Source organism: Diabrotica undecimpunctata, chromosome 10 (assembly GCF_040954645.1).
Source record: "Diabrotica undecimpunctata isolate CICGRU chromosome 10, icDiaUnde3, whole genome shotgun sequence".
NCBI classification, from domain to species: domain Eukaryota; kingdom Metazoa; phylum Arthropoda; class Insecta; order Coleoptera; family Chrysomelidae; genus Diabrotica; species Diabrotica undecimpunctata.
Genome location: NC_092812.1, coordinates 52,309,863 through 52,337,849, shown reverse-complemented (window position 1 = coordinate 52,337,849; position 27,987 = coordinate 52,309,863). Strand labels below are relative to the sequence as shown.

The following is a 27,987-nucleotide window of genomic DNA, read 5'->3' as shown; positions in this document are numbered from 1 at the left end:
AGTATAAGGGTAATAGCTGCTCAACTAAATGTTCCTCACGTAAGGGTTTGGAGGCGTTTGAAGGATCAGCTGCTTAAACCCTATCACTTAACAACGGTTCAAGAGTTATTGGTTGAAGATTGTCCTAAAAGGATTGGATTTTGCGATTGGTTGTTAATGGAAAACACTCGAAATATAATTTTATTAGAAATATTTTGTTTACCGACAAGGCTACCTTCAGTAGAAATGGAATAATAAACCATCATAACGAGCACATTTGGGCCGACGAAAATCCGCACGGCAAAAAAGCGACTCATCACCAGAGGACTTTCAAAGTTAATGTTTGGGCAGGAATTGTGAATAGCAATATAATAGGCCCAGTATTTTTTCCCAACAATTTAAATAGTGATAATTATTATCAGTTCTTGGCAAACGATTTACAAGTATTTGGAAGAAGTGAATATTGCAATAAGGCAAAATATGTGGTTTCTACAAGATGGCGCTCCACCGCATTACAGTAATGAAGTCCGGGAATACCTTTGCAGGCCACAAAATTCATTTGATTTGAACGTACTCAAAAGTTTGGGGGGATTTAGGGCTGCACACCCCCCTTAAAATTTTTCTGTGCCCTTGGATTTTGTTGTTCTTTTTTATGAAAAATGCTTTTAGAACAAGAAAGTAACGTGTCCATTTTTATTACAAAATGTCAAGTAGTTTAGGAGATAATGCAAAAAAACAATTTTTATTTTGTAACTTCAAAGGGCTGTAACTTTTTTTGTGAACACTTTTGTACTAAGGTAAGTTGGATTCAATCAATTTATTTTTGTCCCCGGAATGCGTGATTTAATTTATGACATACCTTTTTGAAACACCCTGTATATATATATATATATATATATATATATATATATATATATATATATATATATATTCCAATTAAATTATATTAGTCCGTGATGATAAATAATCAGTACATTAAAGGTATACAAAGAAACAGTATACAAAGGTATAGTAAAGAAACAGAAATAGATACACCCATTTTTACTGAATATAAGTACTTTATAAATAATGAATACTGTCGATTGCAATAGGCTAAGAATTGAGAATTTTTGAAATTCTCGTAACTAATTGGAGGCCCTCCGAGATATACTAAAACGAATAAAATGAATATAAGTATAAAACTGGTAACATTATTTATAATTGGCGGAGATTAAATGCCAAAAATACAATTTGGGTTTCAAGGTTGACAACTAAAGACAAAGAATTGCATACCGCTGCTATAGAACTTGGATGCACTTACGTTTTTACAGGAAGGTCGACATACTAACCTCAGCAACATTTCTGATTTGATATAGATTTCAAAAATTCATGGAAAAGTAAAAACAATTTAAAAATGGATCGAAGTGAAAGCGTTATTACAACGAAGAAAATTTGTTAAGAATAATTGAAGAATGAACTGAGAAACTTCTCAAGTAGACCTAATCAACAACATTGAATCTTCTACGTTGTAAAGCAAAAAAAGGCTGAAAAAATTTTTCACAGGTCTCTGAAGGTTCTAAAAGATATATGAGGGATTATAGCGGATGATAAATCCTTGAAGACGTAGAGCAGATTTTGCTTTGTTTTTTTAAACCATTATTAAATGTGAAAAAATTATTTTTGTGTATAAAACGTTTCTTATGCCTTTTAGAGAAAAATGGTTTAAATTAAAGTTGTAGATCTTAAAATGTTCTTTAATCTGCGAGTTTCTTAATTAGAATACATAACCAATTAAGCGAGATAATTGCAAAAATCCTTATTTTTGCAGTTATTTATGAATGTTAACAACTTTGTGTTTTGAATGTAATAAACCTACTTGAAATTGTGGTAATTGTTGAGTTATTTTTGAGTTATTGAATTGTGCTAAATCGCAGCTAGGTCGACATTGTTTGTAAGTTATTTAATTTGTTTATTCCAGAGAACGATTATTTAAACAACTGTACTTATCCAAACAGTGATTCCAGAGGTATTTAGCAAATCGCAATCGATTCTTTGAAGATTAGATTTTAAGATATATTACCAACATTTTATCAAAATTGTTATTAAAAAAATCGTTTGAAAAGGCCCGATTTCTTAGCTTATAAACATTTATAATAACTTTGATACTTTTTATGTCACAAAACGTTGATACTTTTTATGTAAGTAGGGTCAGTGAAAATATGGTGAAAAAACACAATCTAAAAAAACCCTTCTATGACCAATAAGAAACAAGATGGTAATTTTTTTTCTTAAAATCATATTTCTATTGTATATTAATATGTATTAAGAGCTGAAAATAGAACGATTTAAAAAAGAAAATCAAAATTTTATGATCCGCTTTATAAATGGCACATACCGAGATGGAGTAAAAAGGTACAACCCGTTAACATAATAGTACTCGTAAAATATCGTCTTTCCGAGCTCCGTTTTTTTTAGAATGGAACTTCAAATAGGAGAGCACTGAAAAAAATGTGCAATATCTCGGTACGCAGAAGCTTGATTGTTTTAAAATTGCGGTAGCTAGATAAAATAAGAAGAACTGCGCTATTTTCACCTCCAGGAAAAATCAATAAGTTAAATATTTCCGTATGAAAGTTGAATTTTACTATTATTTCGTCAGAAATATTTCAATTTTATTTAGTAGTGTACTTGTCTGTGCATTTTGTCAGTAGAATGTAAAAACTTCTTTGCTTCTTAAAAAGTCGTTTAATATTTTAATTTAAATAAACACATTTGGATTATTAATTTATAGTTATTATTACATATTTATATAAATAATATACATTAATTATTAAAATTTAAATAATTCTTACGAAATTTTAGTAAAATTATTGAATAACATTTTATGAAAGAAATTAATAAATTTATTTTTCCTGGATGTTAACCAGTTCTGATTATTTTGTCGAGCTATCCCAGTTAAAAAAATGAATGTTCTGTGTGCTATACATTTTTATATCTGATCTGTTAATAACATTCATTAATTACAAACCAATTCATGTTTTTTACTTTTTGCTTGTTAGCAAAATTCTGTATCCCTTCACCTCAACTTTATGAAATGGATGTACCATAAAAAAACAAAAAAAGAATATGTAAGAGCTGATTGTGAGTTCATCAAACATTTATTATTGTATGTAAAATAATAATCTATTAATAATATAAAAATGTAGTGAACAAACTTGATTTTTTTCGAACATCCAACCAAATGTGACTGAATAATAATAAAATTCATGTCCTCAGTTATAGTGCATGCCAATATTTGCTAAAAATGTTGATGGGCCTGACAGTCACGATATTCTACAAAAATCTTAAAAATTATACCATTAGGTTTAATTTGCGTTTAGGAGCGGTAGTGAGCAGTTAACTGTGGCTGGAAGGAAAGAACAGCCGGAAAAACTTTAAAATGTCTATTTGTGTTTTAGTGTGAACAGTTACAATATATATATATATATATATATATATATATATATATATATATATATATATATATATATATATATATATATATATATATATATATATATTGAATTTGAAATTTCCGCGGGAGCTATATGTGGTTTCAGTTGTTTTCCGGGTTTGACTCCGCGTTAAATATTTTTGGTTTTTAGAAAAACCATTGTTTTGACGACGTTTCGGCAAGGTCACACTTGCCATTGTCAAGTCAGATTCTGCTTCGTCTTGATGTTACAGGCGAACTGATTTCTCGGTCGCTGCACGCTGAGTTTAAATATCTTGTTGCGCTTCTTGTCATTGGTCCTGTGCGCAGAGTGGGCGTGGTCTTCTTCGCTATTTTAATTTTTACGTTTTTCTGCAGAATTGTTTTCCACGTATTTGGGAGTCTTTGGGCATCATCTCTGGTGTTTAAATTTTTCGGATGTTTTTCGATCTCTATGGCTTCTCTGATTACACGTTTGGCCTTATTTTCGATGTTGGCTAGCATTGTTGTTCCATTTAAGTCTATTTTATGTCCTGTGTTTATGACATGTTGTGCTAGGGATGAAGTTTTTTCTTTTCTTTCGATGGCGTTTCGATGTTCTTCGCGTCTAACCTGTATCCTTCGATTTGTTTGTCCGATGTACGATTTATCGCAGTCTTCACACGGGATCCTGTATACGCCTTGATTTTCTAATGCAACTTTTGTTTTTGCTGATGGTAATATGGTTGCTATTTTTCTGTCGGTGTTAAAAATAGTTTCTATTTTGTTTTTTCTTAGAGCTCTGCTGATTTTGTCTGTCGTACCCTTTATATAGGGCAGGATAGTTTTACCGACTGGTTTTTCTTCTTTTTCTGGATCTTTGCTGTTGTTTCGGGATTTATGTGCTTTTTCAATCATGAACATGGAGAAACCATTTTTTCTTAGACTTGTTTTGACTTTGTGCATTTCTTCATTCTTATGGTCCTCATCTGCCAGTTTCTCAGATCTTGTTATTAAGGTTTTTATTACCGAATTTAATTGTGCAGGATGATGGTGTGAGTCTGCGTGTAAGTATCTGTCAGTATGGGTTGGTTTTCGGTATACTGTATGTCCTATGCTTCCATCTTCTTTCTTAATAACTAACACATCTAGGAATGGAAGTTGTTGGTTATTCTCCCGTTCCATGGTAAACTGTATTTTTGGATGGATATTGTTAATGTGTTGTAGAAATTTATTAAGTTTCTCTTCTCCGTGCGTCCAGATAATAAATGTGTCGTCAACATACCTAAGCCACAGTTTGGGTTTATGCTCTGCTGTTTCTATTGCTTTTGATTCCATATCTTGCATAAAAAGGTTGGCTATTACGGGGGACAGTGGTGAACCCATCGGTGCTCCTTCGACTTGTTTGTACCTCTGGTCCTTGTAGATGAAGTAGGTGTTGTTTAAGCAATGCCTCGTTAAGTTTAGTGTATCCTGTGGTATTGGATATTTTCTATGTATAATTTCTAATGTTTCTTCTACTGGGACATTGGTGAATAATGAGATTACATCAAAGCTCACTAATAAGTGTTCAGGTTCCAGAATAACGTCCTTGATACGGTCGATAAAGTGGCTTGCGTTCTTGACGTAAGAATCCGCTTCCTCCGCATATGGTTGTAGCTGGTCAGCCAGAAATTTTGCCAGTGATTGTAACGGTGATCCAATAGAGCTGACTATAGGTCGTAATGGTAGCTCTGCCTTATGTACTTTAGGTAAACCGTACAGTTTTGGACATCTTGACGACTTTTCTCGTGGAATAAGCTGGAACTGTTGTTCTTTCTTGATGTTTGACGCTTGTATTTTGGCTTTCGTTGTTTTCTCCAGATACGTTGTTGGGTCTGTTGCGATTTTTTGATATGCACTATCGTTTAGAATGTTTTTTATTTTTGTGTCGTAGTCTTCAATGTTCATTATGACAGTAGCGTTACCCTTGTCAGCTGGAAGAACGATAATGTCTTTGTTTTGTTGTATATTCTTCAAGGCTTTCTTTTCTTCGTAAGTTAGATTCTTTTTCGGAGGCTTGGCTGTTCTTAATATTTGTGATACGTCTTGTCTAATAATCTCGGCTGTTTCTGATGGTAATTTAGTGATAGTCGTTTCCACTTCGCTAATGATGTTTTCGATGGGAATACGTGTCGGTGCAATAGCAAAATTAAACCCTTTGGAAAGGACACTATTTGTAGCTTCATCCAAAGTAAGATTTGAGAAATTGTAGACTAAATTACTGGATTCTGTTGTTGGTAGTTCCTTATTCTTTGGTCGTTGTTGTAGTATCAATTTCTCAAACTTTTTGATTTGTTTTTTCTTGGTGAGATCAGCATCTGTCTCCGATCGAAAGTTTGTGAGTTTGTCGAAGATTATGTGGAACATCTTCGACAAACTCACAAACTTTCGATCGGAGACAGATGCTGATCTCACCAAGAAAAAACAAATCAAAAAGTTTGAGAAATTGATACTACAACAACGACCAAAGAATAAGGAACTACCAACAACAGAATCCAGTAATTTAGTCTACAATTTCTCAAATCTTACTTTGGATGAAGCTACAAATAGTGTCCTTTCCAAAGGGTTTAATTTTGCTATTGCACCGACACGTATTCCCATCGAAAACATCATTAGCGAAGTGGAAACGACTATCACTAAATTACCATCAGAAACAGCCGAGATTATTAGACAAGACGTATCACAAATATTAAGAACAGCCAAGCCTCCGAAAAAGAATCTAACTTACGAAGAAAAGAAAGCCTTGAAGAATATACAACAAAACAAAGACATTATCGTTCTTCCAGCTGACAAGGGTAACGCTACTGTCATAATGAACATTGAAGACTACGACACAAAAATAAAAAACATTCTAAACGATAGTGCATATCAAAAAATCGCAACAGACCCAACAACGTATCTGGAGAAAACAACGAAAGCCAAAATACAAGCGTCAAACATCAAGAAAGAACAACAGTTCCAGCTTATTCCACGAGAAAAGTCGTCAAGATGTCCAAAACTGTACGGTTTACCTAAAGTACATAAGGCAGAGCTACCATTACGACCTATAGTCAGCTCTATTGGATCACCGTTACAATCACTGGCAAAATTTCTGGCTGACCAGCTACAACCATATGCGGAGGAAGCGGATTCTTACGTCAAGAACGCAAGCCACTTTATCGACCGTATCAAGGACGTTATTCTGGAACCTGAACACTTATTAGTGAGCTTTGATGTAATCTCATTATTCACCAATGTCCCAGTAGAAGAAACATTAGAAATTATACATAGAAAATATCCAATACCACAGGATACACTAAACTTAACGAGGCATTGCTTAAACAACACCTACTTCATCTACAAGGACCAGAGGTACAAACAAGTCGAAGGAGCACCGATGGGTTCACCACTGTCCCCCGTAATAGCCAACCTTTTTATGCAAGATATGGAATCAAAAGCAATAGAAACAGCAGAGCATAAACCCAAACTGTGGCTTAGGTATGTTGACGACACATTTATTATCTGGACGCACGGAGAAGAGAAACTTAATAAATTTCTACAACACATTAACAATATCCATCCAAAAATACAGTTTACCATGGAACGGGAGAATAACCAACAACTTCCATTCCTAGATGTGTTAGTTATTAAGAAAGAAGATGGAAGCATAGGACATACAGTATACCGAAAACCAACCCATACTGACAGATACTTACACGCAGACTCACACCATCATCCTGCACAATTAAATTCGGTAATAAAAACCTTAATAACAAGATCTGAGAAACTGGCAGATGAGGACCATAAGAATGAAGAAATGCACAAAGTCAAAACAAGTCTAAGAAAAAATGGTTTCTCCATGTTCATGATTGAAAAAGCACATAAATCCCGAAACAACAGCAAAGATCCAGAAAAAGAAGAAAAACCAGTCGGTAAAACTATCCTGCCCTATATAAAGGGTACGACAGACAAAATCAGCAGAGTTCTAAGAAAAAACAAAATAGAAACTATTTTTAACACCGACAGAAAAATAGCAACCATATTACCATCAGCAAAAACAAAAGTTGCATTAGAAAATCAAGGCGTATACAGGATCCCGTGTGAAGACTGCGATAAATCGTACATCGGACAAACAAATCGAAGGATACAGGTTAGACGCGAAGAACATCGAAACGCCATCGAAAGAAAAGAAAAAACTTCATCCCTAGCACAACATGTCATAAACACAGGACATAAAATAGACTTAAATGGAACAACAATGCTAGCCAACATCGAAAATAAGGCCAAACGTGTAATCAGAGAAGCCATAGAGATCGAAAAACATCCGAAAAATTTAAACACCAGAGATGATGCCCAAAGACTCCCAAATACGTGGAAAACAATTCTGCAGAAAAACGTAAAAATTAAAATAGCGAAGAAGACCACGCCCACTCTGCGCACAGGACCAATGACAAGAAGCGCAACAAGATATTTAAACTCAGCGTGCAGCGACCGAGAAATCAGTTCGCCTGTAACATCAAGACGAAGCAGAATCTGACTTAACAATGGCAAGTGTGACCTTGCCGAAACGTCGTCAAAACAATGGTTTTTCTAAAAACCAAAAATATTTAACGCGGAGTCAAACCCGGAAAACAACTGAAACCATATATATATATATATATATATATATATATATATATATATATATATATATATATATATATATATATATATATATATATATATATATATATATATATATATATATATATATATATATATATATATATATATATATATATATATATATATATATATATATATATATATATATATATATATATATATATATATATATATATATATATATATATATATATATATATATATATATATATATATGCATTCATTTTAATAAAAATAAGAATTACAAATAGAAATTAGAATTAGGAGACGTAACTGATGATGTATTGATCATAAATTAAGAAAACATGATAAATTATTGTGAGACAGGCAGTATTACAAGGCTCTGCAGGAAAAAAAGACATGGTAGACCAAAATACACAAGGAAAAGAATATACGTTAACATGGAACGAAGAAAACGGAAGAACAAGATACAGAAGAGGATGATCTGGTACCAAAATAAGACGGGACTCAACAGGTGTGAGATTAGAAATCTCGCCATAGAATTGAAAACGGTAAGGTGAGCAACGCTCCACTATGAGCTATATACGACATATTGTGCTCATAAAGTTAGTTTATGACCTAGTATTGCAATATTCACAGTTCACTTCTAATTCGCTCTTCTTTGTTACAACTAGATTTAGCAATTGTTGTTAGCCTTCTAGCCTATGTGAAATATCACAGTATCGTCATCGCTACTTAAGTTCTTTATTTTTACACCGTTTATTCAAGATACTCCAAGAACTTCGTAATTGATTATTAAAATATGTACCTGGAATGTGAAGAATCAGGCTTGAAAACTTCATAATACCATTCAAGAAATGACCAAACTTGGAATAGGTATAATGGGCATAAGCGACACGAGGAGGCCCAATAGTAATGCTTGTATTGTTGACAACCATATGGTATACCATTAAGGTTAGAAGGCTAGAATAATCGTGTCTCCTTAATTACACATGTTATACTTGTTTCTAAAAGATTAATAATAATCCAACTAAATACTACTCCGATTAAATTAAATGTTTTACAAGTGTATGCCCCAACCAACGATAAACCAGAAGATGTTGTGCAATTCTATGAGTTGTTGATAAATTCATTTAAACGAGTTAAAAAAGAAGATATACATAACTATTATTATAGGTCACTTGAATGCGAATATTGACAAAGTGAAAAGCGGCGAATCCATTGGTGATTTTCGTCTCGGAAAGACAAATGGAAGGGGAGAAAGATTAAAACTGTTTGTAGAGGAAAAATAATTTTCAATAATAAATACATTCTCCAAACTACCACCAAATTGCTTATATGCATGGATCTCTCCACAAGATCAACTAGAAAACGTAATACGGAATCAAATTGATTACATAATGGCGAACAAGAGATTCTGTAATGGATAATTCCGTAAAGTTGAAAGGGAGTTGTTTAAAATATGATATAGACAAGAACATCTAACTGCACTTGCACCGACTGCTTTAGAACTAATTCCGCTACAACTGTCAGTACCGATTCCTACACATTTCTTCGGATCCAAGTGCAGTTCTTTCAACATGTTTAATACTATTTTTCCCAAGGCTTCTCCTATTAGGCGTTGTTCCTTCCTTCTTTCTTGATTTTCACTAATTATTTTTATGTTCTCAAAGGCGTCAATAAAATTAACAAAGTCTTCACGTATGTTGATGTGTGTATGTATCTCAAATTTAGAGAAAGTCTTTTCTTCAAATATGACAAAGTAATAATTTGCACTTTGAACCTGATTCATTATTTGTTCAATTATTTCTTCACCACAACATGTTATCAATTGATTTTGACTGGTGCTACTAATGTATGTTGATCGGGAAAATACTGTGGATAGGTATTGTTTAAGAGTCTCATTTTCTGATGAGATTTTCAACCTTAATAATTCCCTGAAATTACCCTCATTGCTATCTCCCGTATCTTCGTCCAGAAGCAGAAAGCCATCATCACAGATGGAAGGATAGAAGGGGGAAGCAGACGCTCAGTCTGTCAGTTTCGCCAACACAGCGCGGTTGTGTTATACACGCATAACTTAGGTTACCTCACACTTAAATCTCGTTCAGCACAAGCTCTACTACCCTCAAAACTAAAAATATTTTTCTCGCGGCAAGCAGGATATGTGTTTAAGACTAAACATTTGAACCAAAAATATTGAAAACATATGAATTTTTTTAAATTCTCGAGGAGGGGGGGCAGAGCCCCCATGGCCGCCTCTCTGGATCCGCCCTTGCTCATTACCTAAAATGTCAACGTGTGAAGGAATCCAGATTAATGTTATATTTCTTCCAGAAGAAGTGAGACCGTTTGTTGCTTTATGTTTGGCATGAACTAATAGATGTTCGGAATATATATTTTTAATCGAGTCGATAAAGGACATCAAATGGTTAGATAAGCTTTTTAATGCTTGAAAGATGGCATACAGCTCTTCTGTATGGATGTAGGTGGACGATGGAAGACAAAACTTCTAAATAATAAAATTTGCTGTTGATACAGAATATCCGACTCCTCTTTCAGTTTTAGATGCATATGTCTAGAGAATCTCGTCATATGAGTGTCTTCCTGTTCTAGGAAAGATTGCCTCAGAATTTGGCTGCTGGTTTTATTTTTGTGATAATTATTAAGCAAAAGGTTAATTTTTGGAATGTTATTAATCCAAGGAGGAGTTGATGACAGTATATGAGTATCTGTTACTAAAAAATCATCAGATCGTGAAAGGGGAAGTCAAATTTGAGGTAACGTCTGGTATTTATTGTTAGGCTTACAATTATAGGATTTGTAAAAAGGATTTTTTTCGATTCGAAGACACCCTAGCAAAGTATGTCAGAAGAAGTTGTTGCATGATAAGCGAAAGAGGAAGTTCACCTGTCTCATAGCGTCTGTCTCCAAGAAATATTCGTAATGCTGTATTCTGAAAAATGTCAAGAGTCCTTAAATAAGATTTTGACGCTGATCAGCAATAAATTAAAACTTTTAATCGCTTTAAAGAGGTATATTTTTTTAATCATCGTTAAGATTTCGGAAGTGTATGAATAAATCAGGATTTTTGATTATAAAATAATGTCCGAAAATGCGTGCAAAATAAAAGAGTCCTATTATGGTCCACATCATGAAACGAAAAAATACCAATTAATGATAGTAACTATAAAGACTAAATAAAGGGTAAACGTAATATACGTAGATCCAAGCTTAAAAATTTATTCAGATGTAAAGGTTGCAATCCTAGTATCATCATCATTTTAATGATCATCATGCTTCGCGACGGTCTTGATTCGTGAAAAAGAAGATACATTTGTTGGAATTTTAACCTTTCAGCCTAGAAGGTGGTATAGAGTATGAAAGTTTCATATACATAGTTTAAAAAATATTTTTATTGTAAACCTCTTAATCGATCCAGTGTTAAGTCGTTAAATATATTCGCGGTTTACCACAAATATTTTTTTCTGCGTACTGAACCCCAGTAAGGGTGTGCACATAATTTAGATAATTCAGATTTTTTTCAAAGATTACCCACTTTGATGGCTAAAACGACTGGGCTACTGACTATCCGCGAGGACAGGCGAGAGCGTACGAGGTCATATACTTCAAGTGGGTCTGCGAGAGGTGAAAACTGAAAACAGTTGTTTACTATCTCTGTTAGAGTGCCTCATGTTTAAAATCATTGGATGCCTTGAAAAATGTGCCCGGGAATTTTAAAGGTAAGACTGGTTTCATTTCTTTGACCTGTTTTTTTTTGGTTGCGGTGATTAATTGGTAACGAGGGCTTTAATTTTATTTTACAGAGACATGTACCGTTATCGTTTATCGTGTCCTCTTATTTATGCGATGCTGATGGACTACATCAACTTTAAAAAAGTTTAAATTTTTAGATTTTTCTTCCTTCTTAGTGGCATTTTTGTGCTCGATACTTATTAAAACACTTATATTCTTAAACATATACTGCTACAAGAAAAATCTCTAAAAGTCAAGCTATAACTAACATTCCAATTAATTCATATTAATAAACGTATCAAAATATAATCAAGAAATGTTTATTTGTTTCACTACTATTTTGTTCAATATAATTACCATTGTTTTCAAGAAATTCCATCTAACAGATTGTTAATGAAACGATATGTTAGAGAATCTCGTTTGTAGGTTACAATCACCTCATCATTATAGATTGGAATGTCAGTTAATTTTTAATAAAAAAATTAATAGAAATTTTTAGTAAACTGGTAACAAATATTTTTGTAATTTGCGTATAAATAATATGTAGTTCATCTGTCTTTACTGTACAGGTAGCTGTGTATAGTGTGGAGTAGAATGAGTTGAAATGAGGACACGATATTTCAATTAATGCAGGTGCATATGTACATGGAGGCCCACACAAAACAATCACGGTAAATAATTTTAAACCTTTTATAATAAATACCTTAATTTTTGACTAATAACATATCTGACCATAAATAACGGTAATTTTAACTATGTTAACTTATGTTAATGTTAGATTTATACTGTTAATTTTAAGGATTGGCAAAAATGTTTGCTGCATACTAGCAATTTTCTGTGACGCCTTTTTAATTTAAAATAATTTGTTTCATATTTTTCTTTTTATCCGTGATATTTATTTACTTTTCAGATTAAAGATTTAATCATATTTGTTTTGTACTAAGGTAAATAATTTCCCTTTCTTAATTTTTCATTATTTCATTTTCATCTTTATATTCTTGAATGCTGAATTTTCTTAGTCAAATTGAAGTTACTTTAGTTACCTCGATACCTAGCTTTCCATGGGTATTTCTACATATTTACCTTAACTTGTACATATATATTCTTATGTATTTCTTATTTATTTGTTCATATTATTGGTCACTACGCTATTTTTCTATTGAACAGTTTGAATCCAACCGTTAGCAGTCAAGATTAATACATTTCCTATTATTTTTCATTAAGTGATCTGATAGATGTCCGTATTTCTGTTGAAAAAAATTAATTGTTCTACATAAATTTTTTCTTGTCCTTTTTAAATAAATTCTTAATAATCTTTCACCCCCCTAAATATTCATTATTTTATTTTATATTTATGGCATTTACTATGTGTCTTGAGTGGATAGGCTCATCTAATTTCAATTTTTTTTTCTTTAAATGCCATTTCCCAATTAATTTATCATAATACTGTATCCACCGCTACTCTGAACAGTTCTATTAAACTGTATTTAACCCAGTCTCTTACATTTTTCAACCATGATACTCTTCTTTTCCCACACTCCTTCATACTCTAATCTTGTTGAGCCTAATTTTGGTCACTATTGGGTTGTGATTCAATAATATATAATTTCGAACCTGTATTTTTGTCTAACTATACATAGTCCATTAGGTTTCTTATAATTCTCTCTTCTTGATCTACTTTTTCTTCCTCAACCTTCGCGTTAAAATCTCCCATTATAATTCTAACAACCTGCGTTTTAATGGATATTGTCTATGTCTAAAAAGTTTCAATAAAGCTCTCTCGTTTGTCTTAGTTGGAGCATAAACTTGTATAATATTTATTTTGGGTTTGTTCTGGTTTAATCGTATGAGCATAAATAATTATGTTTGAGTATGGAGTGACATTTACTACCGCTTTATCAATTTTTTTTGTTTAGTATTGTCTCGACACCATATCCGTATAAAACGTCTTGACTTCTTGAATAATATATTGTTTTATTGTTAATTTTTACTTTCCTGAATCGGGAAATAATATATCTATAATCAGTCTGTCCATTTCTCTAACTGCAATATCCACCTCTCCAGCTTGATGTAGACTTAACATTCCAATTCGTTACTTTGCAAGGTTTTCGCATGTTGACGACCAGGGAGGCCTTGCTGTCTGGTGATTTTCCTTCTCTGCCGGATCTTGTTTTCCGAGTTTCATGATCAGTAGAGTGTTTCTTCGAACTTTCTTTGATCGTTTGCTATTCAAGTATTACAGTTTACTTGTATATTTTTTTACACACTTTTTTTTACATTGTACTTTTTATATTAACACGTCCATGGACCAAAATTGAGCTTTTTATATATTACTTTCATCAATTGTTAGGAACACATTCTTATTGAACAGATGAAATAGCAAGATCCTTTGTTTTCTTCTTTACTTTTGTGACAGATAACCCCCGAAGAAGTACCCTTGTGAACTAAAATATTTGACGGTAGTACTTCTTTTTTCAATATATAGGTATATATATATATATATATATATATATATATATATATATATATATATATATATATATATATATATATGCTTCCGAAGAAACTGAAGCTCTTTTCACTTGAAGATCCTGTTTTGGTGCGGGGGATCAGCCCACTCTGGGTTTGGTTTTATAGTTTGTGGTGTGACTTCGCTGTTTCCACTACTTTTATCCATTCTTCTTTCTCTTTGATTGCCCTTTCTATATTTCTAATTTCCATACCTTAAGTCTTCTTCCACTTGTTGTCTCTATCTCAGTTTAGGTCTGCCTCTGGTTCTTTTACTGGGTGGTGTCCATTCCGTTATAACTCTTAACGGATTGCCTTTCTCTATTCTCATTATGTGTCCATACCATAATTCTTTGTACTTTTACTGCTCTAACTATGTTCTCTTGACCCATCCATTTTTGTATTTCATGATTCATCCATTGTCTTGCATTTTTTTCCCTCTTTAGTCCCAGTATTTTTCTGATAATCTTCCTCTTAAAAACCATCAGTTGCTCTTCTTCTCTTGCTGTTAATGTAAATGTTTCTGCAACATATACTAGGATTGGTCTTATGGTCGTTTTGAAGATTTTCATTTTGTATTTCGGCTTATCTTCTTATCTCTAAACATTTTTTATTTCTATAAAACGCTGTATTTCCTGCTTGAATTCTTCTTTTTATATCTACACTTTCATTTCTTCTGTTGACTAGTGCTCCCAAATATTTGAATGTTTCAACCTCGTCGAAACTGTGTGCATCTATTTTCAGTTCTGTCATTTGTGTCTTCTTTTTCTTGCTTACTTTCATGTATTTTGTTTTATTTTCATTTATTTTCAGTCCTCTTAGTTTGGCTTCGTTGTCTATTTCTTGGAAGGTTTTCTTTAATGCCTTTTTATCTGTTGCTAGTATGGTTATATCGTCCGCATATCCTTTTATTTATACTGCATTCTTGTTTATAGTTCCTACGTTTGACAGCTTTTTTATTATTTTGTCTAGTGATAGAATAAATAGTACCGTTGAGAGCGCATCTCCTTGTCTTACTCCATTTTTAATTTTTATTATTTCTGTTCTTTCTCGTCCGGTGTCTATTATTGCTTGGGAATCTTGCGTTGTCATTTCTATCATTCTTATAATTTCATTTGGTGTATTACTCTCTTGTAAGTCTTGGATAATTTTTCTTCTGTTTACTTTGTCAAACGCTTGTTTAAAGTCTAGGAAAAGTATATGTGTTTCTCCGTCGTACTCGTATGTTTTCTCTATCACTTGTTTTAGCGTATGTATAGTGTCTATCGTGAATCTTCCTTTTCTAAAACCGTACTGGTAATCCCCTATGATTTGTTCTGTATATATTATTAGTCTGTCTCTCATTATACCAGGCATTACTTTATATGTTACATTTAGTAAATTAATTGCTCGGTAGTTTTTGCATATTCTATGGTCTCTTTGTGTTGGGATTGTCACTATAATTCCCTTCTTCCATTCTTCGGGCGTTATTTCTTTGCTCCATATATTCTGTATTAGTTCATAAATCTGTCTATATAGTGCCTCCCCATGGTATTTTATAAGTTCTGCACATATTTTGTCTTTTCCCGCTGTTTTCTCGTTTTAAGTTTGCATATTTTCTCGGTATATATATATATATATATATATATATATATATATATATATATATATATATATATATATACATATACATATACATATACATATATATTAGTGTTTTCTGTTTAGGACCAGTCGTCTCCACGTTTCTATCCACAATACTTGTAGAACATCAATTTTCGGACCGGGTTTTTTATGATATGCGTCACCTATCTCAATCTGTTGATATAAATTGTTTTTATGATATTGGATTCTCTTCTTACATTATATTGTCCTTAGGACTTTTTTTTTCACTAGATTCTTATCTTTTCAGTGAGTGTCCATGTCTCTGAGCCATACGTTAAGACTGGTTTTATCAGATTTTAATACATTTTAGTTGTATTTTTTGAGATAATTCTTGATTTTAGTAGTTTTGGTAAACCAAAGCTTGTTTGTTTGTTTTTCCATTATAAATACCTTCATTATGACTAAATCTTTCTGAAAATGGAAATAATTAAAGTTTGTGATGTTGTAAATAAGTGTAACACAACAAATTTAGTTGAATAAAAAATTTTAATATAGAAAAAAATATTTTTTCAAAATGAAAAAAAATTGAAAATTACAAGTTGTGGTCTTTAAATGGGCTACCAGTTAAAATGTCATAAAAATCAAACTACTACTAAACATCAAACTTACAACAAATGAACGTCAGAGCGTAAGGAATAGAGTTAGAAAGAATCCAAAATATCACCTATTTGGGAGCAAATGTTAACGATAACTGGGATATAAGCAAAGAAATGAGAATACGCAATGAAAAAGCCAAAGCCCCCTTCTATATACTAAAGAAAATTCTCATTATTAGAGATATTACATTAAACCTTAAAATCAGATTAATACACTGCTACATATTCTCCACATTGCTGTATGGCATAAAGAGCTGGTCTCTTACAGCAACACTAATGAAAAAACTTTGGTCTTTGAGATGTGGATTTACTGACGAATATTGCGGATAAGTTGGGTTGATCGAATAACAAATGAAATAGTTTTGAAATGAAATGAATTTCGGCCATGTAATGAGACATCCAGATAGGTATAACCTTCTACACCTCATAATACAGGGCAACATCGATGGAAGAAGAGGTCCAGGCGGAAGAAGAAGTCCAGGCGGAAGAAAAATATCCTGGCTCCGAAATATCTGAGAGTGGTATTAAGAGACATTCGCTAATATGTTTCGAGTTGCAGTTAACAAAGGTATTATTTCCAATAAGATCGCCAACGTTCGAAATCGGACAGGGTACTAAAAGAAGAAGAATAGTACACATGCGGTTTTAATTACTTAGTTTGGAGTATGTATGATCAAATATTTTCATATTTGTGTTCGGTGTGTTTATTCTTAAATTTAACCGATTACCTAGATAGCATATGATTAGAATTTCAGAAATGTTGTCGCCTATAAAATGCTCTCTCGCCGATTTTAAGCAATGGCAAGTCCGAATTAAAATCTAATGTCAATGACATATGTATAACGGAGGAGAAATGCGAAAGATTCTTAGCTTGCCAGAAATAGATAATATATTTATTTATATAATAGGTAAAAGCTGGGATAGGAGGTTGTTTTCTGAGTATAAACTGAAAATACATTCGTGAAGACACATTCGTATGTTGGTTTTGTAGGTTTTGTTGTGATAACTAAAAATAATTTGTTCCTACGTAGATGTCAATTTGTTTGTTTATAGGAAGCATAAAAATAAATAAACAAAAAGGTAACTATATTATGTTACTAAGGTGGCACACAAAAATTTTTCGTTTATTTTTTTAAGTTCTTTAACTTTTTTCTGCATTTTTAATGATTGTTTGCTTTTCACTTTAGTCCAGGGGCCAGGACTGTTTCCTGGCCGATCAAACTCCACGAAGTTTTAGTGTATTCTTATCTATTTTGACCTGTTGAATTCGAATTTTAAAACTTGCGGAAGTGACAGGAAGTAATGGAAATAAGTTATAAAAAATTTAATTAAGTGTTCCTATTTGTGGCCGCGGAACATATGAACACATTTTTTTTATACATATGATTCAACTATCGTGACAATTTCTGCTATGATATATTCGTTTTAACAATCACAACGTTAAGCTGATTTTAAAAAACGTGAGCGCATTGAAGACAATTTGAAAAATCGAGCATCTAAGTTCATATTTTATACTCTATGAAATATTGTAGCATTGAATCAAAGCACAGATTTAACAGATATCGCCCACGTGGCGATTTTTATCAGGGGTGTTGATGTCCATTTCAACATAACAGAAGAATTGGCGGCACTGTATCGGCTATCGGCTTAAGGACACTACCTGCTCTCGAGATTTCTTAGAAGCTGTTACTTCGACATTGAATCGTTTTTCGTTACAACTCGACAATCTATCGGGCTTAACAACAGATGGTGCTCCAGCAATGGTTGGAAAAGATGAAGGTTTAGTAACATTAATTGAATATGAGGCCTGCAAAGTTGGTAATACTTTGATGCTAAATTTTCATTGTATTATCAGGAGAATACGCTTCTTTAATATCCGACTTGAACTTGGAATTTGAAAACCGATTTCAAGATTTTAAAAAGCTTTTTGCTGCATTTGCAACACCATCCTCCGTAGACGGTAATTTATTGCCAGAAATTTTACAAATAAAACATTGTGAAACGTGTTGTGATACCTAGTTAAAGTAGAAATTTAATCAGATTGGTTTGGAAGAGTTTTATAAACCATATTTGGCCAAGGAGAAATATTTAATAAAGGTTTGTCGATGATTTCGTTCTTTGGAAACACCTACAGGTATGAACAGCTTTTTAGAAAGAAGCATGTTAAATCTCAAATGAAAACACGAATCATTGATGCGTATTTGAAAAACGTTTGCGGGTAGCCACAAAATCAATCGATATCAACACTGATGCACTGAGTTCTGAGAAATAAAATCAAACGTTTCACTAAAATTTAGTGTATTTTGTTTATTCTTTATTATTATTTTTGTATGTAACTCTATTCTAATAAACATGTTTTATTTTCATTTTTCTTATAAATTCTTTAAAAATCAGTTATTTCTTGTTTGCTTTTAACAATAAAGAAAATTGTTATGCGACCCGCTAGCAAATCTTATCTCTAAAATTTCCCCCGCCTGCTGAAAACGTTGGTCACCCATTAAATAATTATAATTCATAAACTAACAAATATAAATCATTTTTACAAAATGCAGTTTGTTCCTTTAAAAAAACCGTCAAAATGATGTTTGATAAACCTTGATCCGATGATTAGAACCGGATATATTGAAAAATTAGTGCAAAAACATTGCAAAATTACGGCATTTAGGCGATTCTTCACTTGTAACTCGGTTGCATGTTGAGTAAAATAATTTTATAATAGCTCAAATTAAAGGAAAAACTAAGTTTAAAACTAATCCTTAATTATAATCGATATATTACTTATGACAAAGTTATAACAATGATAAATGGATACTTTTTATTAAAAAGGCATATAATCTCTTTAAGGTATTTTAGATAATAAAACTTTAGATTATAGCAAAGCAAATTACACATAGTACATTTGAAAATGATTGATAGCACACATTTTATAGCAAAGGTGGTGAGTTTTCTAGCAAATGGTATACAGGATTTGTGAATGCAGAAAAAACGTGATAATTAATACCTTCTTACCTGAATTTTCACTCGACTTAATATGACCACCCCGAGAAACCTCAAATATAATCAATACACCACAAAATGTAAATGAGCAAACCCTAAGGGATTAAGCAATAACTGAACGCTTCACTGACGGACAACATAAAATACTTTAATATAAATAAACTAAATTGTCTATATTACCTACCCACATTAATTTTTATAAAAATACTAAATAGTGGTTTAGAACATTTCCTTGCAATTTAATAATAAATATATTTCGGGTACTAGCGTTATATAAACTTATAATTAGTTATATAAATATATAATTACATACATAAATACATAAGTTGTCTTCTTCCCATAAGGATAAATAATTAATTATCATCAGTTTCCTCTATTAACATATCGAGTTTCCAGAATGTTTCTTTCTCTGCTATAACACATCTTATAGCTTTTTTCCAATTGTCAGATGAAATTTTTGATATGGAGTCAGATAATAGTTGACGAACATCTTGAAGTTTAAATGTATTATTTGTCGCGACATATCCCTTCATTTGAGCCCAGATAATTTCCTTGGGATTAAGTTCACAATGATAAGGTGGTAACCGCAACACTTTAACCTCATATTCTTTTACTATTTCATCTATACTATACTACTTAAATGTTGGTCACTATTGTTTGCATAGCTGCCATAACTCTTTTTTGAGTAAACCTTCTGCTGGCACTACTATTTCTTTGGTTATTAGCCAATCCAAGAGTACTTGCTTTCTCCATTTAGTGTTAGCTAACGGTTCCTTTAATCTGAAGTGGTAACTGGCATTGTCCATGATTGTTACAGAATTGGTCGGTAATAAATGTATCATTTGACCAAAAGATCAGCAGTAATTTTTTCATGGTAGTCGTTCGTAGAATTTGAAATAAAATCTAGCAAGCCTTTATCAATAAATCATTTATTTCCTCCAATATGAGTGATAATTAAACGGCAACCTTTACCATTTGGAAATTTTAAGCTCGTAGACAAACTTTCTATAAATGCCTGACGAGTATTTGTAACCAGTTTATCTTGTCAATTTTTTTACAAATTGCCCTTCATTTATCTATGTTTCATCTAAAGAAAAAATATTTTTGCCTTCTCTCCTTAATTTTAGAATTTTGCTCATTAATTTCTCCCTTAAATATTGCCTCATCCAACAAATAATTTCCTCTTTCTCTAAAAGCGCAGATTTTCTATTGTTATTCTTATAAACAAATCTTAATTCACTTAAAGTTGTCCACAATTTATCTCTTTTCTTGTTTGGCAAAGATTCGTCTTCATTAATGCCTACTAAAAGTTTATCCAAAGTAGAAATCTTTTTTTGTAAATAAAATGAATGCATTTTTTTTAGAATCGATTGTTTCACAGTATCGTCTATATGAATGGGTTTTCTTCTTATTAACGTTTTAGGTGCTTCTGTAATATTACAGCTCTTTCGTTGCTTTAAAAGTATATAAATAGTTGCTTTTCCAACTCCTGTCATATCTGAACACTTGAAAAATATACTCCTAACAGTACTTGTAAAATGTTTATATACAAGAGCATCATGTACATTTAACACTAAAGTTTTCATTGGCACGGTTAAATGCCCCTTTAATTTCACAGGAGTAATTTTACATTCCTTTTCTATCGTCGTTTGTATCCATCTTTGATCCTATTATTATCAGGTTTTTCTTCTTACTGTATTTCTCTATGTGTTCGAGTCTTTCCTGTGGTTCTGGTTCCAAGAGAACCAGAACTTGAAAACTTCTCTTTTCAAGTTCTGGTTCTCGTGACATTTCCGTTAATTGCTTATTGTTTTTGGCTTGTAAAAGTGGTCCTCGATAAGTTTTTTAATCATTCTAGTTAAAACTGCATTTTTATCTTTGTTTTTATCTTCTTCATTTTTCTGTGGTGTTCCCTTTGTTTGTTTGCTTCTTACAACTCAGTAATTTTGTTCTTCTCTCTTCTGTTTATTCTCTATTCGATTTAAAATTTATTAACTAAATTTTTTAGTTAAGAAATTTAAAAAAATGTATTTAAAAAAGTATAGATACAATCTGTATTTACATACATTATTTTAATCTCCATGCATAAATATAATCTAAATCGACTATTAAAGAATCGCAATAACCAATGAATTGTAAGTCAAATTTTAAAGTTTTTAAGAAACTCATTCGTGAGTCTACAAGTTTTGTCCTAATATCAATAAAATCAGCTTATTTTGTTTCTTTTTCAGATTTATGACACAGGAGGCCGATAAAAGTATTCAGTAACCATGTCACAGGCAACAGTGGATAATTTTGTTACAGTTGTATCGGTTGGACCGACAGACAAGCCAGAGAGCAATGAAAACATAAATTTCGATTCAGCTGGATCGGGATATGTAACAGTGTTAACCATTGGCGACGACGAAAATCAAAAGGATATCAAAGATGTGACTGAAGAAGTGATAGTGTACCGTTTACCTGGAGAAAGACTTGGATTTGGACTTAAATTCGAAGGAGGCACAAAAGCGACTGAATTTGTTAAGAGACTTTTTATTCAATCTTGTGCTGCTGATAGTCCTGCATCAAGAGTAAAAAGTTCCTGGGGTAAATTAACAGAAGGAGATGAAATTCTTGAAATCGACTCCGTTTCGGTTAATACTATGACCAGAATAGATTGCGTTAGATGTTTAAAGGACTCAAATGTAGCCATAAAACTTTTAGTTCGACACACATATGGTCAGGAAAATAAAAAACAAGAAACTTCACCCTTAATTATTAGTGCCGAAGAAAAAAGAGTTCCCCCTCCTCCACCACCTGTCCCTCCTCGGAAGATATCAAGGAAACTACTGAAGAACCTTAATAATAACGTTCCAAAAGAACAAGTGGACAGCTCCTTAGGAAATAACAACCTTGCAAATGTTAGACCTACTGAAACTAGTAAACAAAAGAAATTACAATCACCGCGAGGCAGTGTTCGCTCGTACAATTCCCCAGATCTATTGCGAAGAGATCGGAGATTTTCTGACGGTAGTCTTGGACCTCCAGATGCAGAAGTTTATGTCGATCTTTTTCTTCAAGAATCTACGCAAAGTTTAAGCGAATCTGATGATACTGGAAGTACTATTTCAACAGTGATTGACAGATTTGGATCATTTCCTGCAACCACCACCTCTAGCTTCTCTGGAAGTCTACCGTCAACTCCAACTTCAATACAAAGACAGCTAGATATCTCGAATATAAATATTTATGAGGATGATGATGTTATTCATGGAAAAAGTCTTAATAAACCAACACCGCTTCCAAGGGAAGAAAACAACAACATTATTATGGAAGAAGTTAATCCCTTGTGTTTTCAAGATGCGCCTCTGAGCTATGGAAATGAAAGTACAAAAGTAATTGTACCTGACGAAATCGACTTAATCAGAGAAGAACCAATCGTGTTACAGGAAAATAGACAAGTTTCCAAGAAGCCTCCTGTGCCTCCTCGATCAAGAGACACTCATCTCACAACATCGTCCGAAAAAATTGAAAAGTGCATAGAAAATCTTCCACGGCTAGTAGATTTTGTACCAAAAACGGCTAACGGTGTTAAGGAAGTTGAGAATTCCACAGAAATTATGAAAATGTTCCTCGAGAATGAACGTTACAAACCTGATTTTGAATTTTTCGATAAAGAACCTGATAAAGATAATTATATCAATGGCGTTGACTTGTACAGCTCCAAGTGGAGTTTATCGTCTCAGCTGGCAACCATTGGCGAAGTAGAAGAAGAAGGAAGCTCTGACTGCAATTTTAACAGGTATGAAAATATTATTAATAAATTAAATTTGATATTTTATTATTCATATTGATCATCTATACTTTTACAGCATTTCTCTTACTTTTTTACTGTTGGTTCTATAGTTACAATTATTGTGATGGATCCGACCGTTACTTGATGGAAATTCATTTTATATAACAATAAAACACTGAAAACTTCGTTTTCAAAACTTCCACAAAATTTATTATAACATTTTATCACTACAGCTGTTTCGGCAGAGTACCTTTCTCAAGTCAACTTTCTACACATTCTTGTAGTGACATATTTTCTAATCAAAAAGGGTACCTTTCGGAATGTGATTGTTATAATAAATATGATCATTTGTTTATTCCCGTTCTTATGCATTTGTTTTATGACCCTCGTATACAGTCACATTAGAATTTCCTATAAACTTATTTATGGCATCTAATTGACTGTGTTTTACATTTTTAGGTAAAGAATGTAGTCCAGAGAAATAAGATATTACCATTGACCCAACCAGATATCTGACAAGTTTTTGAGTTTTATGGACCTCTATAACCAAAACGTCTATGTTTCCTGCCAGGGGGGGGGGGGGGCTTTTAAAAATTTAAGGCGAAAAATTCAAAATTTTAAGAACTTTCGTCTACCAGTAAAAAATAAAGCATTTTGAACGGATTTAAAGGTATTAATATAGATTATTATTAGATAAAACACGTTTAAAGCTTTAAAATGGTGATTTTTGAATGTTAAATTACTAATTTGTTGCTTAGAAAACTGTAAAAAACCGAAATTTTTTTCAGTTTCAATAAAGGTTCATGCCAATTGTCAAAATAAACATACAACCTTGATATTGTGTGGAAAGTGGGTTCTTATAGTGTTAAAAATGTTAATATTTCAGATTAATTTATCAATTAGCTTAAAAGTTATTCAATTTGTTTATTCCAAACAACTTTTTTTTGTAATGATATAAGTCAGAAAAAAAAGTGAGAAAAATCTATTTCCAAAATTTTTTATGCTTTTATTATAATTAGAATAACTTTTTCGCTATTGGCCGGGGAAAAATTATTTTTTTATATTCAAAAAATTGGCATTTTTATACAAAGTAAAAATAAAAAAAGTTGTTCTACGACAATTAGGGATGCTTTACTTTTTTCTGGTAGAAAGTTCTTAAAATTGTACATTTTTAGCCTTAATTCTTAATAATTTAAAAAGTCCACCGAACCCGCCGCAGGAACATAGAGGTTTTGATTATCGAAGTCCATAAAACACAAAAAAGTTGTTAGATACTTGGCCGGGTCAGTGTCCCCAACAGGGTATTTTTTTTACCTTATTTCTCTGTACTAATGATCACATGCAGTATTTGACATTTTTTAAGTATTCAAATAAAATAAAATGATCCCCAAACTGGATCAGTGTAAATGCGGCAAGCAATCTACACTCACAAAAGAGCGTAGGCGCAAAATGTCGGACCAATGCTTTTTAAATGCATTAATTTTTTTCGAATCCTGAGTAAAATAATAAGTATTTTTGAAAAATTTCAACGCAAAATGAAAAAATACATTATTATTGAGGGCCGAAAGTCCCTGAAAACTTCTATATTGTTTATTTTAATAAGTTACAGGGGTGAAAAAGAAGAGAAAATTTAGTGTGATTTTTAATTGCAAATATCTCATTCAGAAAAACTTTTTGTTTATTCTAAGGGACTTTCGGTCATCGGTAATAATGTAATCTTTCATTCTGCGTTTAAATTTTTCAAAAATATTTGTTGGTTTTCTCAGGATTCGAAAAAAATGAATGCATTTAAAAAGCATTGGTCCGACATTTTGCGCCTACGCTCTTTTGTGAGTGTAGATTGCTTGCCGCATTTACACTGATCCAGTTTGGGGGATCAATTTATTTTATTTGAATACTTACTTAAAAAATGTCAAAATCAATGATACAGGATATCTTATTTGTGTTGGAATTTTATTAATATTAAAGCTACTCTTCCCTTTGCCAATGACATGATGTTTCCATGGTACCATATCTAATACTATTGATCGTAAATTTTATCTTATTTTCATCGTCGCAAGTATTATAACGATTAGATTACATATTTTGTATAAAAATAAATGACACTATACAGTTTCGGCGCAACCAATTTTCTCTTTTTTGACATAATTAGTATTTGCGTTTTAGGTTCTGATGCACTTAATAATTTTAGTAAATTTTAGATATTGTAGTTATATCATCTATATATTATATTATCTATATCTCAGAAAAATATGATAAGCTTCGGTAATTAGAGGTCACATTAATAATGACCTATACGAAATATAAGTAAATAAGTTATTTCTACAAATTCGTATTTTTGTAAATACATATAAAAAAAATAAACCTTATTATAAGAAATTATTCATTTATTATTAATGACTATAACGGCATAATATTTATCGGGATAAAACAAACTAATAATTCTTTGCTTGTGGCATGTCTAAATTCAATATTATGTTATATGGAATGAAGCCACAATTGATTGTAATAAAAATTACATTTTATATTTTATTGTTTGACGTTTATATTTGTTCTATTTGTCCTCACGGACCAGAAGCACAAGTAATTCATAACCGCTCACAAAAAGGCATTTAAAGATGACAACAATACCATATGTAAATGGCTTATCGGAAAAATTAAAAAAGGATAGGAAATAAGTACAACACCACAACAACATTTAAAACAACCAATACACTCAGATCTATTCTGCCAAAAATCCAAACACAACAATACACAAGAGAGATCAAAGAACTGCATTTATAAAATACTCTGTAAATACAACAATTTTTACATGGAAGAAATCTCAAGACCACTAAGTGTCAGGATAAAGTATAATGAAGCATACATCAAAAACAGAGACTTCGACAAATCATAGATATGCAAACATGTCTGGTACAATGAGCACAGAGTACTATGGAAAGAGGCATCAATAATCATGAAAAAAGAAGCAGCTTTCATCCTACTTAATGAAGAAAAATGTTGAGCAAGAAAGATACATCAAAAACAGCGACTTTGTAAAATCACAGATATGCAAAAATGCCTGGGACAATGAGTACAGGCTTCCTTAGGGTCGCTGTCTACTTGATCTGGTAAAAGTTTGTCTTAGAGATCTCTTCGAACGCCTTCTATTTCTGACGGTTTTAGGGTGCTGCTTCTTTGTGAGTGTTTCTCGTTTAGAACTTTATGTTGAAGCTTAATGTTTAATATCAGAAGTTGGTGGTCAATTCCACTGTCTGCAACAGGGTACGTTTTGAAACTGATGACTGATGATTTCCATCTTGACCTAATTAAAATAAAATCATTTGATTTCTTATTCGTATATATAGGGCATATGTATAATATTCGAGGGTGGTATTTAAAGACGGCATTGGTTAGATTGTACTGCATACACAAATCACGAAGATGGTCTATCTTTCGTTTCTTTCTCCCTGAACAAAATTTCCAATAACCTTTTAGAACTTTCCTCAGACTTTCCTACGTTGGCATTAAAATACCCCAGGATGATGACTAGATCTCGCTTTGATATATTGACTGTGATCTTCTAGATGTCCATAAAATGCGTAGGCCTCTTCATCTTGAGCAACTGAGGTCAGAGTGTATACCTGAATAGTATGGAAAACTGCCGTAGATTATTGAATGTTTAAAGATATTATTCTATCATCAACTGAGTTGTATTCAATTACAGATTCACTTAATTTTGGAGGGACAATATTTATAACATCATTTATATCTGGGTTATCTGTACTTGAAAAGTCTTCAGTTGTTTTAAAATAACTAAAACTGAGTAGATTAGCCAGTTTGTGATTGAGCATCTCTTTTTCAATTATTTGTAGTTTTCCAGGATTCTATATCAATCTCTTAATGTTCCACGTTTCTATTGTTTGATTTTGCCGCAGGCTTTGGATTGGTTTCAGTCGTAGATTTTTTGGTGCCTGACCGTTGACAAGCCGATAACATATTCCACACCATCCCAACCGGAACTGGGGAACTTAAAAACCCTATTAAAATTGGATCAGCAGGTCTTCCTCTCATATTTTTATTGTCTTCTTCTTGTTCTTCATAAATCGACTACACTTTGAACATTCGTGCTATCACTATGAGTCACTTATATAAACTAAATGTGATTTAAGACGATAATCGCAACACCTTATCCGTGGCCCAGTATTGTTTGTCTACTAAAAATGTCTTGATGGGCCACTATACAACAAGCAAGTGAGCCCGTATGTTCCTTATCGTATTTTCTTCCATTAATTATCTGTTAATTTTGTATTAGGGATAGGACTATGAATTTGTCTGATTGAAGAATCTAGTGCAACTGGATGGATGACTAATGTCTATGCCATTAAAAAATAATAATAATGCAGTTTACTATTTTTGTTTGGAATAAGCCACAATTTTACTTTAAAATATATTTATTTGACATTTCGATTTCCATTTGGGAAATTTTTTAAGGAAATAATATATTTGCCCTTTTTATTTTTCATGTATACTACTTAATTGGTTGACTTTCTTGTTTAGCTTGTCAATGTACCTAGAATAAAAATGTTACCAAAAATCATTGCCAGAAAGATATCTGTCGTAAAGCTTCACTAAGAGAAACGTGTAAGAAATTATAATTTTCGTTTAAATTGGAC

At 32.2% G+C, this 27,987-nt stretch overlaps 1 protein-coding gene across 2 annotated transcripts in view; it reads left to right on the top strand.

Moving 5' to 3' along the window:
• Positions 1–11,661: 11,661 nt before the first annotated feature.
• Positions 11,662–27,987, top strand: part of bbg (PDZ domain-containing protein big bang) — a 107,482-nt gene continuing 91,156 nt past the window's right edge. Inside the window, exons 1-3 of one of the 2 annotated variants that reach the window (XM_072545798.1) lie at positions 11,662–11,799; positions 12,382–12,483; positions 21,789–23,338. In XM_072545798.1, the coding sequence (XP_072401899.1) occupies positions 21,828–23,338 (1,511 nt within the window). In that variant the 5' untranslated portion in view covers positions 11,662–11,799; positions 12,382–12,483; positions 21,789–21,827. The remainder of the gene's footprint in view (positions 11,800–12,381; positions 12,484–21,788; positions 23,339–27,987) is intronic. The other variant, XM_072545799.1, reaches the window with a different exon arrangement.